At 34.9% G+C, this 15,452-nt stretch overlaps 1 protein-coding gene across 3 annotated transcripts in view; it reads left to right on the top strand.

The window, feature by feature from the left end:
- DPY19L1 (dpy-19 like C-mannosyltransferase 1) overlaps positions 1-15,452 on the top strand; it is a 108,277-nt gene that overhangs the window by 25,499 nt on the left and 67,326 nt on the right. For all 3 annotated transcript variants that reach the window (XM_079151745.1, XM_079151743.1, XM_079151744.1), the window contains exons 2-6: positions 534-558; positions 1,186-1,273; positions 4,315-4,452; positions 5,446-5,566; positions 6,560-6,653. In XM_079151745.1, the coding sequence (XP_079007871.1) occupies positions 534-558; positions 1,186-1,273; positions 4,315-4,452; positions 5,446-5,566; positions 6,560-6,653 (466 nt within the window). The remainder of the gene's footprint in view (positions 1-533; positions 559-1,185; positions 1,274-4,314; positions 4,453-5,445; positions 5,567-6,559; positions 6,654-15,452) is intronic.

The following is a 15,452-nucleotide window of genomic DNA, read 5'->3' as shown; positions in this document are numbered from 1 at the left end:
TCTTCCTTTTCTTTTTATCCATTTCTTCCTCCCTCCTTTACTTTTTTCACTTTGTTGAAAAACAGAAATATGATTTATTGTCAAAACTCAGACGTTGTAGTAGTATATAAAAAGTGATACTTCCTCCTTCACTTCCTCTTCCAATCTTCTTCCCTCAAGCCACCATATTTCTTTATTTTATGGTATCCTGACCTACTGCTTGTATTCTTCTTTCGGTTGTATTCATTGTAGTTTCCATCTAATGGTTCCTATGTACTGTTTGGCAAATGATAGGCCCACATGTATTTTGCTGAAATATATGAGTGAATGGAAATTGTAGATATATGCTTCATTCCCCTCTGATCCATTCTGTTGGTATTTTAAGCTTAGCCCTAGTGCTTTCAAAGATTTATTGTTCTTTCCCCAATCTCTAAAGTTAGTCCAATATTTCCACATCTCAAAATATGGTAAGCTTATCTTTGAAAGGGTATCTGTACAAAGTGAAAATATTTCCTTATGTTAAAATAATAATTTAAATTTCTTTTTTCTTTCAGCTGCCTTTGCAGCCGTGTTGCACTGGTAAGATTGCTTTTTCCCCAATGGAACATTTTATGCAAAATTTTTTGACTTACCAAAGCTATTTACTATATATTTAAAGGAAAAATTTCATTATAATAAGAGTGAATATCTATTACTAATAACAGTAGTCTGAAAAAAGTAGTTTAATTGATAAGTCAGGGTCAGAATGATATAATTTTTTAATAAAGAAGGAGATCCATTATTAAAGAACCTATATTAGAGACTCTGCTTTGCTTAACATTAATATAGTATTCACATTGAGAGGAAGATTAATTTTTTTAATCTTCTGGATAGAGAGACATATGAATTTCATTAATCAGACTTTTCTGAAGTGGTAATTTAATGACATTTACAGTTTACTCTTTGCTTTTATTGTGCTTAACTTAAAATACCATTGTTCTGGTTCAATTTAATTTTAAAATCTGGTTTGAATTTTTTTTTTTTAATGGAAAGAAATTTTAGTAGGAATGTAATGCATACTGAGTGAAAAATATAGACACCCTTGTATTTCAGTTTTATTACAAAAATATAGAAGTTTATAGGCACTCTTATGTTTGCTTTTAGAGTTACTTTTACAAATAATACTGAAGGTGAGTTTCAACACTTACTTCGTTTTGTTTTTTCCAGGAGCCATATAACACACCTCTTTGAAAATGATCGTCATTTTTCACACCTGTCAACATTGGAAAGGGAGATGGCTTTTCGCACTGAAATGGTTAGTTTTCAAGTGGTAATTTATTGTAGTACTTTAGGAATCTAAAAAATTTTAACCTTTTTATCATGGAAAATTTCAAAAAGATATTCCAAAGTAGAAAGACTAACGATCTCCCTCCTACCCATGTTCAACAACTGACAACACAACCATTTTTCTTTCATCTGTACTTTAGGGGATTGGGATGTTTCAGGGCTGGGGAGCTTGCCTAGCATGTGCTAGTCCCTGGATTTAGTTTGCAGCACTGGGAAAAGGAAAAAAAAAAAAAAAAATTCATCTGCGCACTTAGATGCCTGTCACTTTTTAAAGGGAATTCTGATCTTATAACACTTTCAAAAGTATCTCAAGACAAGACTTTTTTTGGTTGTTTTTATTAATTGCAATACCATTGTCACAGTTAAAAATGAATGAGTAATTTCTTAATATCATCAATATAAATCATTGTTTAAATGACCTGATTGGCACTTTTTAACAGTTGGTTTGCTTGAATCAGGATCCAGTGTTGCTACATTGCATGTAGTTGGTGTATCTCTTGAAACTTGATACATTTCTCTCCTCGTTTTTCATTGTTTTGTTTTTGACTATTTGTTGAATTCAGATTGTCTTATAGAATTATTCACAATAATTCATGTTGTTTATTGTGTTTCTCTGTCCTGATTTTCCTGAAAATTATAGATTGAAGTCTTGGTGGCTAAAGATTTGACTTCTTTTCTAGCACAAATGCTTCCTAGTTGGTCTTGTGCACTTTTTTTCTTTTCTTTTTTCTTTTTGGTACCAGGGCCCAGTACCATGCCTGATTGTCTCATTATTTGAGATGTTAAGTTTAATCAGTGGTTTCAAGAATTGTCTTGCTGGTCCCTCCGGAGCACCCAGCCATCACTCTAGGTTTGTTTTCTCATTAGGATTGCCAAACAGAGATGATCTGTTCTATTAATTTTTTTCTTGAACTTATGGCCTATAATTTTATAAATAAGAACTTTATCAGAGTACCTATTTGGATTCTCTGAGATGTATTCTTTATAATGGAAAGACAGGGAAATGTGCAGTTCTTTCCTTTCATTTGCTACTTTTTTAGAAAGATGAGTTGGTTCTCTAGTATCATCTAGTCATGACCAGTGGAGTTCCTTCTTTTGGAATATCATTATGATCTAATGGAGTTTAATATGTTTTATAGATTTTTCTATCTGTAGCTAGTGAAAACCCTTGCATTTGCTCTGCATGCCCTTGATGTAACCTTACTAGTATCCCATATCTTCCTTACTTTTTCAAGTACTACAAAACATTTTTTTCCTAGAACTGGCCTCAGATAATTTTCTAAGGAGCCCCAATTCGTTTTAGTGGCAAATGGCATTTAGAGAACACATCTTGGCACCACAGATTCTTGTTGCTACTAGATTGACCATTGTGTCTTCTTAGCAAACAGAATTAAGAAACAAATTTTTTAAAAATGAAAATAAATTGTGAATTTATATTCTTACATTTAAAATCAAATTTAAGATTAGATGCTTTTAATGATTTGATATTGAATTTGTACCTTTTTGCTTAGTCTAAGAATCTTAATTTTAGCATATTAATTAGGAATAACAATACTGAAGGTATTATTGAAAATATGATTGCTGAAAACAGTTAAAGATTTTCTTGCAATTTGTTTTGACTTTAGACTAGATTCCACTAGGGATGTATAGTAAAATTACTCTATCTTAAAGCTACTTGAAATCCTTGTCATAGTTGATAATTTCTTTCTTTTATTTTTATTTTGTTTCTTAGAGCTTTAATTTTTGTTGTTGTTGTTGTTTTTAGGTTAAGTAAATATTCACATGATTCTAAAATCAAACCTACAAAACAAGATAAGTGTAGTACTTTTCTAGGGCTGCCGTAACAAAGTATACCAAACTAGATGGCTTAAAAAATTATAATTTTTTATTTTTATAGTTTGTAGTTCTGTACAAGTGGGAGGTTAAGGTGTCTACAGTGCCACCTTTTCTCTGAAGGCAATAGAAATCTTTCCTTGCCTCCTACCATCTTGTGGTTATTGGGAGTCTTGGTGTTCCTTGGCTTGTTGATGTATCACTTTATTCTCTGCCTCCATCTTCATGTGGCTCTTTTTCCTGTCTCTATGCAAATTTTCCTCTTAAAAAGATGCTGGTTAAATAGGATTTAGGGTTCATCTTAATCTAGTATGATCTCATCTTAACTTGATTACATCTACAAAGACCCTGTTTCCAAGTAAAGTTATATTCTTAGGTTCTGGTGGACATGAAATTTTGAGAGTCACTATTTAACTCAGTATAGAACAAAATTTAATTTTAAAAACATAGAGCTAAAGCATCAAAATATCAAGAACATTTTTTTCAATAAATATGCAAATTGGCAAACCACTTTAATGTTTATGAGCCCAAACTGACCCCTCTTCCTGCCCGTACCCACAGGGTTCTAACCTTATGCTGAACTGATGCGGGGAAATGATCTAAAAGAGTTATGTGACATCTGAATGAAATTGATATATCACTACGCAATTTTCTCAGTGTGTTTGCATTTTTACATGCAAATCTGGATAAAAGATGACTAATGTCATTTTGGGGATTCAGATAAAAAAGAAGAAAGCATTTTTTCTTGGTTAATGGTAAATGCTGGCTTTTTGATAAACCATTTGCTCTGTTCATAAGCTAGGCTTTTCTCATACATATTAGTATGGATTGCAGACTCTTCTTAGATGAAGTATGTTGAGTTTTATTTACTTACATCCTTTAAGTGCTGAAACTTCTATTTATATTTATCTTTTAAGAGTTATTTATATGTATATTTTAAGTTTTGAAACTATTTTGTATTTAATTATTTTAATGAAGACAAGGTTATTCTAAAATATGTATTTTTTTCCCAACCTAAGAATTTATCAGTGATCAGAAAACTGTAAAATTAATTGTGGCCATTACTTGGTATAGTGCTTTGTTTTTCAGAGACAGTGTATTTAAAATATTTTTTTAAGCTAAGAGGAGACATAATAAGTATGTACTTTTTTTAACTGGAACTTATCCTTATTTCAGGGGCTATATTATTCTTACTTCAAGACTATTGTGGAAGCACCCTCATTTTTGAATGGAGTATGGATGATTATGAATGATAAACTGACTGAATACCCTCTTGTTATTAATACATTAAAAAGGTTCAATCTTTACCCTGAGGTAAGTTACTTTTTTCCAATCATGATTTTCTTTTTGCCTTTTTTTGTATTAAATGCTGTTTCTAACTCTTAAGATATAATTTAATATACTAAATTTATTCATTTTTTTTAAAAAAAGAAAATGTATCTCTCAGGAAGGAATATGGGAAACAGATCATTATTGATTTGAGAGAATCTTAATTGGTTCTATGGGAACTGTTATTTTGATTGCATTTAGAAAAATGTGAAAACTATCTAGATTCTGTTTGTTTGTGAGGATTACAGTCAGGTAGTACCAAACTTGCATGTCTTTGCCAAATAATGTTTCTCAGGGTTTTTTTATTTAATTGAGCACACTTTCTTGGGGAGGGTTGGACAGGAGTGTGCACACCCAGGAAGTGAGGGAGGAAGGCACTGATATCAGGAATGATGAGTTTTGGCCTCTCATTACCCACCCTGCTCTCATTTGACACTTCCCTAAACATTCTTCAGGGCCTAGCTGAGGTGTTACTTCCTCTTTGACTTGATAGGAGGATCTTGTGAAGCACACTTCCCTATATCTGCCTTCATGATGTGCTCGAAGGCATCTTGATGGCAAGGCTCTGTCTCTCAGGGTCTCTGCTCAGCAGCAACCTCCAAATCAGTTAGTTAATAGATTAACAAGGACATGAACGTCACAGATAAGTAACTACCAAGTTCCAGTATTTTCTCATTAAAGTATTGCTTTTGAGTGTGTTCTGTGACCATGTACAAATTGACTTTTCAGAAATGGAATTGCATGATGCATAATTTTTTGTATGTTTCTGTGGTAGGCAAGTACTCTGGAGGGATAGCTCAGAGATCACTGAGCTATACTGAGCTATAGCCACAGTCTTTTTTTTTTTTTGAACCAGGGTCTCACTAAGTTCCCCAGGGTGGACTCAAACTAGTGATCTTCTTGCCTCAGTCTCCGAAGTAGCTGGGATTACTGGCTTAGAGTAATATTTCTTATAATTGTTCATTTTTTAAAAAATAGGTAATCTTGGCCAGCTGGTACCGAATTTATACCAAAATAATGGACATGATTGGTATTCAAACCAAGATATGTTGGACAGTTACCAGAGGAGAAGGACTCAGTCCTATTGAAAGTTGTGAAGGTAAGTATCTTTCTATAATATTGCCCAGTTATCATTGCAACATAATAAACTTGCTCCATGCTTAATGATATAAATAACGACCATTTGATTATGCTTGTGGATTCTGCAAAGTCAGAAATTTGGGCAGTCTAGAGGAGGGTTGATTGCTTTCTATGATGTCAGGAGCTCTACTATAAGACTCAAGTGGCTGAGAGAGGTGTACTTAAATGGAACCTGCTTCACTCACATTCCGGCTCCTGAGCTGAGGTGACTATGAGATTGAGCTCAACTAGGATTATGAACAAGGACACCTGCATGTGGCCTTCCATGTGCTTTGGGCTTTTTTATAGCAAAATACTTCAGAGTAGTCATGGTTTTCCTATGGTAGCTCAAGGTTCCAAGCTGACACTGCATGACCTCTTATGCCCTAGCCTTAGGAGACACTTGGTGTTGCTTATGTCTTACTCTGTTGCAGCCTGACCCAGACTCAAAAATAGGACTTAAACTGGGAGCAATGGTGCACTCCTGGAATCCCAGCTATTTGGAAGGCTGAGGCCAGGAGAGTTTTAAGTTTGAAATCAGCCTATGCAACTCAACAAGACTGTGCCCCAAAATAAAATTTAGAAAAGAACTAGGATATAGCTCAGAGGTAAAGCACTTATCTAGCATTTGCAAGGTCCTAGATTTAATTCCCAATAATACACACACACACACACACACACACACATACAGAAACAGACAGACAAACAAAAACACAAAAAAACAGGGCATAGACTCCACACCTGGGTAGGAGGCAATCAGAAGATTTGCATTCCTGATTTCAAATCCCCATAGCTACTATACTGTTTTCATCTCTAGTCTCCATTAACATCCTGTTTTCATATGGGAACCAAGGAAACCATTTAATTTATTTGGCAACCATTTTCAAAATAAATGCAATTTAATTTACATTGCAAGACACACAAAATACTTTATGGACTTTACTTTAGAACATATGTTTTGTTTATTTTAAAGGGTTGGGAGATCCTGCTTGCTTTTATGTTGCTGTAATTTTTATTTTAAATGGACTAATGATGGCATTATTCTTCATATATGGCACATATTTAAGGTAAGAATATTTTAGTATTGTTCATAAAACAATAATAAGATAGTTGATTAGATAATAATCTTTGATAACTTATTCAATTTTATGTTTTCTTAAAATATATAGTTGTGATTATGACATTTTTTCATATTTGCATAATTTCACTATTGGTATGACTTACCACACTTAAAATAGTTTTAGAGGCTTAAGCAGAACATGTAGGGATACTTGATAAATTTCAACTATTTATAGGCATTTGGCTTAAACAGTATGTATTGTTTATGTAAAATATAAGTGAACAGACTACTTATTATCAAATATAAATGGCCCTTTGTTAATGTTAAAACAAGCATATTCTATATAGATATTTATATTTAATATTTCTTTCCTGACTTACTTCACAGTTGAACAGTATTCCTAAAAGTGATAAAATTTTGAAAGGTTTTACGTTTCTTTTTCATTTTTTTGACAATTTATCACATTGTATATGTGTTTGAACTATTTGACCTTGAATGTATCTTTAGAATTTTTTTCCTTACTGTTTACTAATTCTTTGTAGTACTGAAATATGAACATATGTAAATGATTTTCAACTTGGGATAATGAGTTTGAATCTAGTATTATCCAATTATCTTCTTTGTTTTAGAAGTGTGACACTTTCAGTACTTCAAAGATCTATTGTTTCTAGCTCTGAATTTTAGTACATAACAGTTACTTTGTAAACATTTATCAAGTGAAGAAGTTACTGCATCAATTTAAAACATTTGAATATAGATTTAAGACACTTTGCTAATATTTCAGACGTAGTTCTTTTAATTATTGGGGTAAGTAAATTGAAAATATATGATTAAAAGGCGACATGAAAAATATATATATATTTTAAAGGAGACACACAAAAATAGCATAATCAAAAGATGGTGGTAGTCAGGAAAGGATGTTGACTTGAAGGACAATAGAGCAGTCTGCCTGAATCATAACAAACCAAAGTGGGGGGCACTTGGTGGGATATGTTTATTTTGCTGGTATATCTGTCTTATAGATACCTTTATCACATTTGGGAGATTAGATTTCAAGTAAGAAAAATCAGAATATAAAACATGGTATTATTCTTAAATTGCTACTTTTTTAATTGAAGAATTTTTTTAAATTTTAAAACATTGATAATGTTTTCTTGTGATGCTTGTTATAACCATCATATCAAAGGCTGAAGGTGCAGAATCTGCTGAATATGAGGTTCTGGTTTGGTTGAGAGGTTCTTGGTGCCTTGGGTCTTTGAACCTCAACTGTAGGCAGTTTTTTCTTTGCATGGGAGATACATATTCACTTGTTAGTCACCATGTAAAATACATACCAAGTAGTTTCTTTATAAAGACTGTGTTTGTACTCTGCATGGGAATGGGGCAGGATAGGAAATGAGGGTGACCACAGGGTGTGTGCATGGATGGAATATAGAAAGACTGTAAGAAAGGATGAAGTTTTAGAATTCAGAGGCAAGATAAATTTGTTCTGTGTGGAGGGCTCACTTTAGCTTGACCTTGGAAATCAGGTGGACTTGGATTGGTGGAAATAAATTCTAAGGAGGAGGGCATCCCAGGAATACGCAAACATGGGAAATCTGGGATGTGCAAGGTGGATAATAATCAGACTAGTTTTATTGGAATGTATGTTTTTGAGGGAGTGCTGTGGGTGATTAAAACTGAAACAGTGGTTGATCCAGTTGATGAGAGGCATTTATGCCAGCATGGTTTGAAACCTATTCCAAAACAAGTGAAGGAAATCAGAAATTTGATTTGTAGGGAGACAGGATTCAGGCTGAGCTCTGATCCCAGAGTATTCTTCACTTTCACCTATCCCCACAGTCACTTAGTGAGACTCCAGCACAGAGCTTGTCAAACTATTACAGGGTTTTAAAAATCAATTTAGTGATTGGACCCTGTATTTTTTTTTTAACACGAAAAATAAAAGAAGGCAAATATGAATAATAGAGTATATTACATTTCATGGAATAAGTGTCAGAGGAACTTTGGTTTGATGTATGTATGTTTGTACATTTGTGCGTATTGAGTTACAGTGTAAATTCTCAGTTTTTACTGTAGTTTTATTGCCTGTAGACTACTGCTTAAGGTGATATGAGGGATCGACTGATACTTTAGAGCATTTGGGTCTTTCCAAATAGCTGCCTATGGTTCTTCTCACAGTGTCAAGGGCTGAGGCTTGTTTCACCTTTATCTACTTTACTGCTTTTGGCCCTTTCTACCTTTGCACAGCTCTCATGCCCCACCACTGTCTGCAATAGCAGCACACATTTTCATTTTCCAGCTCTACCTTTGCTCTTTGTGCGCTTTTTCTTAACCCTAATCTCTTTAGTCCTATTCAAAGGAATCTGTGAGGATAAAGAGGAAGAAGTAGTTTCTTCTACTATCGTTTCTGTTCAGCATAATCAATGCAGAAGATTTCTCAAAGAAATGTGTGGGGATTTCTTTTTACTAACAACCATTCAGTTCTGTAGTGGACACCAGCTGTGTCCTCCAATTCAATTCTACACTGTCTATCTTGAGATAGCCTCAGATTCTACAAGTCGAGGGCTAAGTTCCCAAGACTTCCTTCTGATGCCAGTAACAAACCCCAACATTTTTTTAACCTGTGTTCTGACTGACTGTGGCTATGATTAGGAGTTCTTGGGTTTGGGAATTTGCTAGAGTAGCTCACAGAACTCAGGGAAAATACCTACTTACATTTATTGGTTTATCATAAAGATATTGCAGAGGATACCAATGAAGAGAAGCATTGGAATAAGTCATGTGGGAAGGGGTGTGGTGCTTTTTTGATCTCTTGGTATACCACCTTTGAGATACCACTATGTGTTCAGTTCTCTGGAAACTCTCTGAACCTGAGCATTTTGTCTTATGTAACCTTCATCACGTAGTCATGAGTGATTAAATCATCAGCAATTGGTGAACAACTTAATCTTTAGTTCCTCTCCCCTCTGTAGAGGTTGGGGGTGGGGATGAAAAGTCCCAAATCTCTAATCCTGCCATGGTCTTTTCTGTGACCATTTTCCATCCTTACGCTACCCAGTCACCAGTCAGCTCATTAGAATATTTAAAAAAAACCTTATCACTTTGGAGATTCCAAGAATTTCACAGTATCCCAGCATCCTTAACTCAAAGATCTTCCCTGCATTCCTCATCACTAACTGAGCTTGTAGTTCCTCTGCATAAAGGAGACACTTGCATTATCAGGAAACTAACTCTTCTTTTGTTCCCTGAGGGTAGAGGTGTAAATCACACTGGAATGCTGATCTTGGCGTATATTATATATTGAGTAAAATTTTGAAATACTTTTGATGATAAGTATTTTCAGGGCCCTCATATTACTAGTTAGTTCTTAATGATTTATCCTTGATTACTCAACTTTCTGATCTTATGAGTGATAAAAACCTTCAGACTTCTTAAAATATGAGTTTAGAATAAAGAGGAGGACATTTAAAATGATGGTTAGAAGTTTTCATAGAAATTATATATTGAAGTAGGAAAATTGAGATTTGTCTAGAAGATTAGAAATTTGCAGGGCAAACCAAGTGTGTCTTTTTTTTTTTTTTATCCCAGAAGAATATTTGCTTTTAATTAATACAGATATAAGTTTTCAGAAGCCAAATAGCCAGTCCATTTCACCAGAAATAGAAGTAGAAGAGAAAATAGAAAGCAGCCACATGGTGAATGGGGCCAGGCTGCCAAGCTCTGACTGGAGGAGGTGAAGTAAGATTTGTTTTGAAACACAATTCTTTTTCTGAAATTCTTAGTATTTTAGAATTTCTTCTAAATGCCCGTTGTTCGTTATTATTTTGTTTTTGGAGCTGTATTTTTAATTCACAGTTACAGTTATTTATTTCATAAGATACTCTGATATTTCTAAGCCAAAGACTGACAGTGTCTAGAGGCCATTTTCTTTAGTTAGGAACTTTCCCTTTTGTTTCTTTGGGGGAAATTCATATATGCCTAGAAAGTGAAATTCTCTGAGTAAATAAGTACCAAAACATTTTGTTTGGTAACTTCCAGGGGAAGATATCAAACAGGGAATACTGAACTTTTTATTCTTGGCATTTTAGTTTGAGTTTAGTATTATTTTGGAGGTTGGGGTTACTGCTAATTGGGTCACTGTGAATTTTTGTGTAAGAATAGACTTTTTTATGTTTTGCTATTAATATTTTACCCTTAGGCAAATGTGCACTGGAATATGTTTTATAGTCAGCTTTTCTGGAAAATATACATATGTACATAAAATTTATCATAACTTTTACTGACATAAAAGATGCCTGTAAATAATAACGGGATTTTTAAACAGGTTATTTTTCTTTGTTTTTGGAAACAGTGCACCAGAAATACTTTGACTCACTCAAATCTAAGAGGGAGTGCAATACTGGGAGACAGGAATTTGTGGAATCAGAGAAGGAAATGAAGCATTCAAGACTCATGAAAACTGAAACTGAGTATTAGAAAGTCCTCTTAACCAGGGAGGCCTATTGTGTTAGTCAGCCTTCTATTATTATAATAAATACCTGAGATAATCAGATTATAAAAAAATAAAAGTTTACTTTTGTTGACAGTTTAGGAGGTTTCATTCCCTGGTTGATTAAACCCCTTCCTTATGGGCCTGTGGTAAGTGACGGGAATATATGATGGAGCAAGCAATTCACCTCATAGCAGCTGGGGAATAAAAAAAAGAAAAAAAAACCAAGCAAATAAACAAAGGAAGGGGTAGGATGCCATACTCTCTTTTGAGGGTATGCCCCTAGGGACAAAATCTCCCTCTAGGCCCCTCCTCTTAAATGTATCACAACCTTTTAGTAGCTCTGAGTTGAGGACCAACCCAAAACATGGGCCTTTTGGGTACATTCAAGATCCAAACTATAGCATCTGTTCTTTCCACATCATCTGCCTTTCTGTACCTCCTTCCTACTCCATTTGTTTACTGTCTTTGTTACTTCTCTGATAGAGATGTGTATGTGTTAGTCCCACTCCCTAGGTAGTTTGGTTATTTAACGTGGCTTTGGAATTGAAGTAAAAATTTTCAGCAGGTGCATATTTCTATTAGTAGAAAATCAAGTTAGGACAGAATTTGATCATGAATTAGGAAATATTCATTGAAAGAAGGTTGTGGTTGTAAGGCTCATCCCTCTGTTGGTGTTATAGTTCATCCCCACTGGCTACTGTTATTTTTAGTTGTTGCAGTCCTTCAGTCTATTTTGGTTCTTCCCCATCTGCCTGAGAATGTGTCCATCCCTAAACTCTCCTTGAAAGGACAAGTGGTGCCATCCTCCTTGCATACCTCAGTCCTTGGATGGTGATCACCTGGCAGCTATGCCATTGGTTGCTTGGCTTGTTTTTTAACCATAAGATGGCAAAAAAAGATGCACAAAACCATCAGAAAAGTGCTGTGGCTGACCTAAGTAAACTCTGGCTTTATCCCTTTTTGCTCCATTTTCTCTTTAGAGCCGGCTCCCCCGCCCCATTATACCTGTTTCCATTGCCAAGTTTCTACACCTTTTGTTAAAACTGCAGCTGAAGGACAGGCAGAATCTCCTTTCCCATATTTCCTATGACAAAAGAGAAAGGGCAGAATCATGGACGCACCTAAGTTTCAGTATGATTGTTAGAACTTTTAATTAGAATCTTTGAACCTGTTCCCATTTAGCACCTATTTGGGGGTGCCCACAAAATACCCTCATTTGGTTTTTAGGCTCTTCTGTTTTGATTCCATTCTCTATTAAGGATCATCTGAGCAGGTCTTCTGGAGAAAACAGTGGGCCGTCTGTGGTGTTTATGACACCTTGGGACAGAGCAGTGTATGTTGACTAATATGTTTCTGGTCATTGCTGCCTGCTTGGACTTGTTTTTGTTGTACTCCACAGAGTACTTTTACTGAACTTGACTTTTTTTCCTCTTTTAAAAAAATTGTTCTTTTTAGTTATACATGACAGTAGAATGTATTCTGACAAATTATACATATGTAGAGTAGAATTTATTCTATTTAGGATCCCATTCTTGTGGTTGTACAAGATGCAGAATTACCCTGGTTGTGTATTCAAATACAAGGCTAGGAAAATTGTGTCTGATTAATTCTGCTGTCCTTCCTATTGCCCTCCCGCTCCCTTCTCTTCATCCCCCATTGTCTCATCCAGTAGATTTCTATTCTTCCCCTCCCCACCCTCCATTATTTTGAGTTAGCCTCCACACATCAGAGAGAACATTCTGTCTTTGGCTTTTTGAGATTGGCTTATTTCACTTATGCTGAGGGTCTTATAAGAAACAGCTGCATGGAATTCTTTGCTTTATGTTTGTGCATCTCTATTATTTGAGTTCATTATCTGTTACTTAGTATCTTCCTTCAAAAAACTTTTAATGTGTGAATGTATTACACCTATGGAATTATATAAAATCTTTACATTTTAGTAAAATGAATACTTGTGTGCCTATTACTCAGACAGATAGAGAAATTACACATTGTCAGAAGCTTTCATACCCATACAGTTCTTTCTTAGTACATTCTCTTCCCTTCCATCAGAGGAAATGATATCCTAACTTCTGGGCTAATATTTTCCTTGCTTTACTTGATAATTTTACACCTTCATATATATTCTTAAATAACGACATACTGTTTAGTTTTGAAAAACTGAATATCAGACACAAACAGCTGAACTCTGAGAGGGAACTGGGCTTCCAGGGGTTTAGAGAAATTACTGATGCTACTTGTTGCATCTTCCTACCTCAGGGGTCACAACTAGAGGGACATCACTGTTAAGGGAGCCCTAAAAAAGGCTTTGGCTGTCTTATGGATCTTGAAGTGGGGACAGGGGAATGGGCGAAGGACTAGGAGTGGACAAAGATCAGGTATTAAGTCTGAGAGTGGGGATAAGTGTCTTAAAGGCTTCCTGTTTACTCTGTAGGAGATGTCTGAAAAGGACCTCTAAGACCTTAAATAAAGGCACCAGACCAGGATCATGACTAGCCAGAGGGGCCCAAGTCCTAGACTATAACTCCCTAAGAGACTGAAGTACCCTGACTGTGCACTGGTGTTAGGAGGCCAGCTCCATGTAGGGTTTTAACCTTCAGCTCAACTCCTCAGGGCATCAGTGGGCCAGGTCATGAGCCAGTCCTGGGGGAAATGTAAGATTCAGTTGTTGGGCACATCTGGCAGAAATTTAGTCTGGGTCAGGTGTGGAATGTCCAGCAGAAATATCTTTGTGGCAGGAGTTACCCCTGTTATTAAATTCACCACCATGTACTCTGGCTCTGAGGAGCACATCAACAAAGAACAACTTCTGTGAGTGAAATGAATGTCTTTAGCTGATGCTAACAATGAGGCATGTATGATGTAAGATAAGATGAAGGTGAAAATCTGGTCCAGGTTCACCTAGACATTATTTTCAGGTTAATTAAAATTTGGGGATTTGGGGCATGGGTCAGGATATGCTCCTGGACAGTCTGTGTTCTGTGGTTTGTATACATTCATCCTCTTGGCAATTTCCTTCACCATTTGTGTTAGTCAGTTTTATATCACTATAACAAAATACCTGAGATAAACAACTGAAAAAGAGGAAAGATTTATTTTGGCTCCCAAATTCAGAGGTTTCAGTCTGTGGTCAGTTGGTTCTGTTGCTTTGGGCCTGTAGTGAGGCAAAACATCAAGGCTCTTGAGAGTGGGTAGATAAGAAGTATTTGTATCTTGGTATATTTGAAAATAGCTTTATTTTGCCTTCATATTTGATTATTTGGCTGCATATTCTTCTCCAGATTTGAAAACACTTTCTTTGAGAATTTTGAAAGTGTTCTTTATTGTTGTCTTGCTTAAGATGGTGCTATTCAGACATTAATATTATTCCTGTTATTCTGATTCCTAAACCTTTGTATGTGACCTGTCTTTCATTTTTCTGGAATATTATAGAGTCTCCTCTTTGTTCTGAAATTTCACAGCAGTATATCTTTTGATATAGATCTGCTTTCTTTTATCTTAGGCATTTGATCAGTTTCAGTCTTGTAAATATGTCCTTAATTTCTGAGAAATTTTCTTGAATTGGTTATTTTATTGTTTTTTCTTTCAGAAGTTACATTATTTGAATACTTCACTTCCCATTTCCCTGTTCTCTAGTGTTTACTTATTTTTTTATTTTTAATCTCTTTTACTTTGTTCTATAGTCTAGAAAATTTTATCTAGCATAACTTATTTTTTTTTTCAATGCTACTCTTGCATTTTCCATTCTTTGGTAATGCTTTAATTTATAAGAATGATTTATTCTCTGAACTTTTTTTTTTTTTTTTTTTTTTTTTTTTTAATGTAGTACTTATTTTGGTTTCCTGGACTCATTTCTCTTTGAGGGTATTGATGATTTTTTTCCTGCCTGGATAATCTTGGCATCTTCTATCTTGCTTTTTTATATATTTTGGTCTCTGTTTCCATGTTAGGAGCCTTAGATATCTGGCAGCCCTAGGCTTTTGTGATTAAAGTTGGAGTACAAAAAAAGCCATATGGCAGAGTTTGTTAATGTTGAGTTTTTATATAGTTTGAATGTGATGTGAGAAGAATTTAGACTGTCAGTTCTTTCGTTTACCTTTTGATATAAGAAAAATATGTTGTAGCAAATATCTTTTAGGATTGTAACAGAATCCTAAAAGGTTAACTGAAATGGGAGATTACAGAAGAATTTGTAAGGAGTGATTGGTAGGAGGACCTAAATGAGTTTAGAAGGCACCATTTTCTACCTAAGAATGAAATAGTGTTTGCAAAGCAGCTGGAAGAATACCTACCTTCAGAAAATATTTTTTG

Source organism: Sciurus vulgaris (assembly GCF_902686455.1).
Source record: "Sciurus vulgaris genome assembly, chromosome: 8".
Classification (NCBI taxonomy): Eukaryota; Metazoa; Chordata; class Mammalia; order Rodentia; family Sciuridae; genus Sciurus; species Sciurus vulgaris.
The sequence above is the reverse complement of the archived record's forward strand: the minus strand, read 5'-3'. Positions and strand labels throughout refer to the sequence as shown.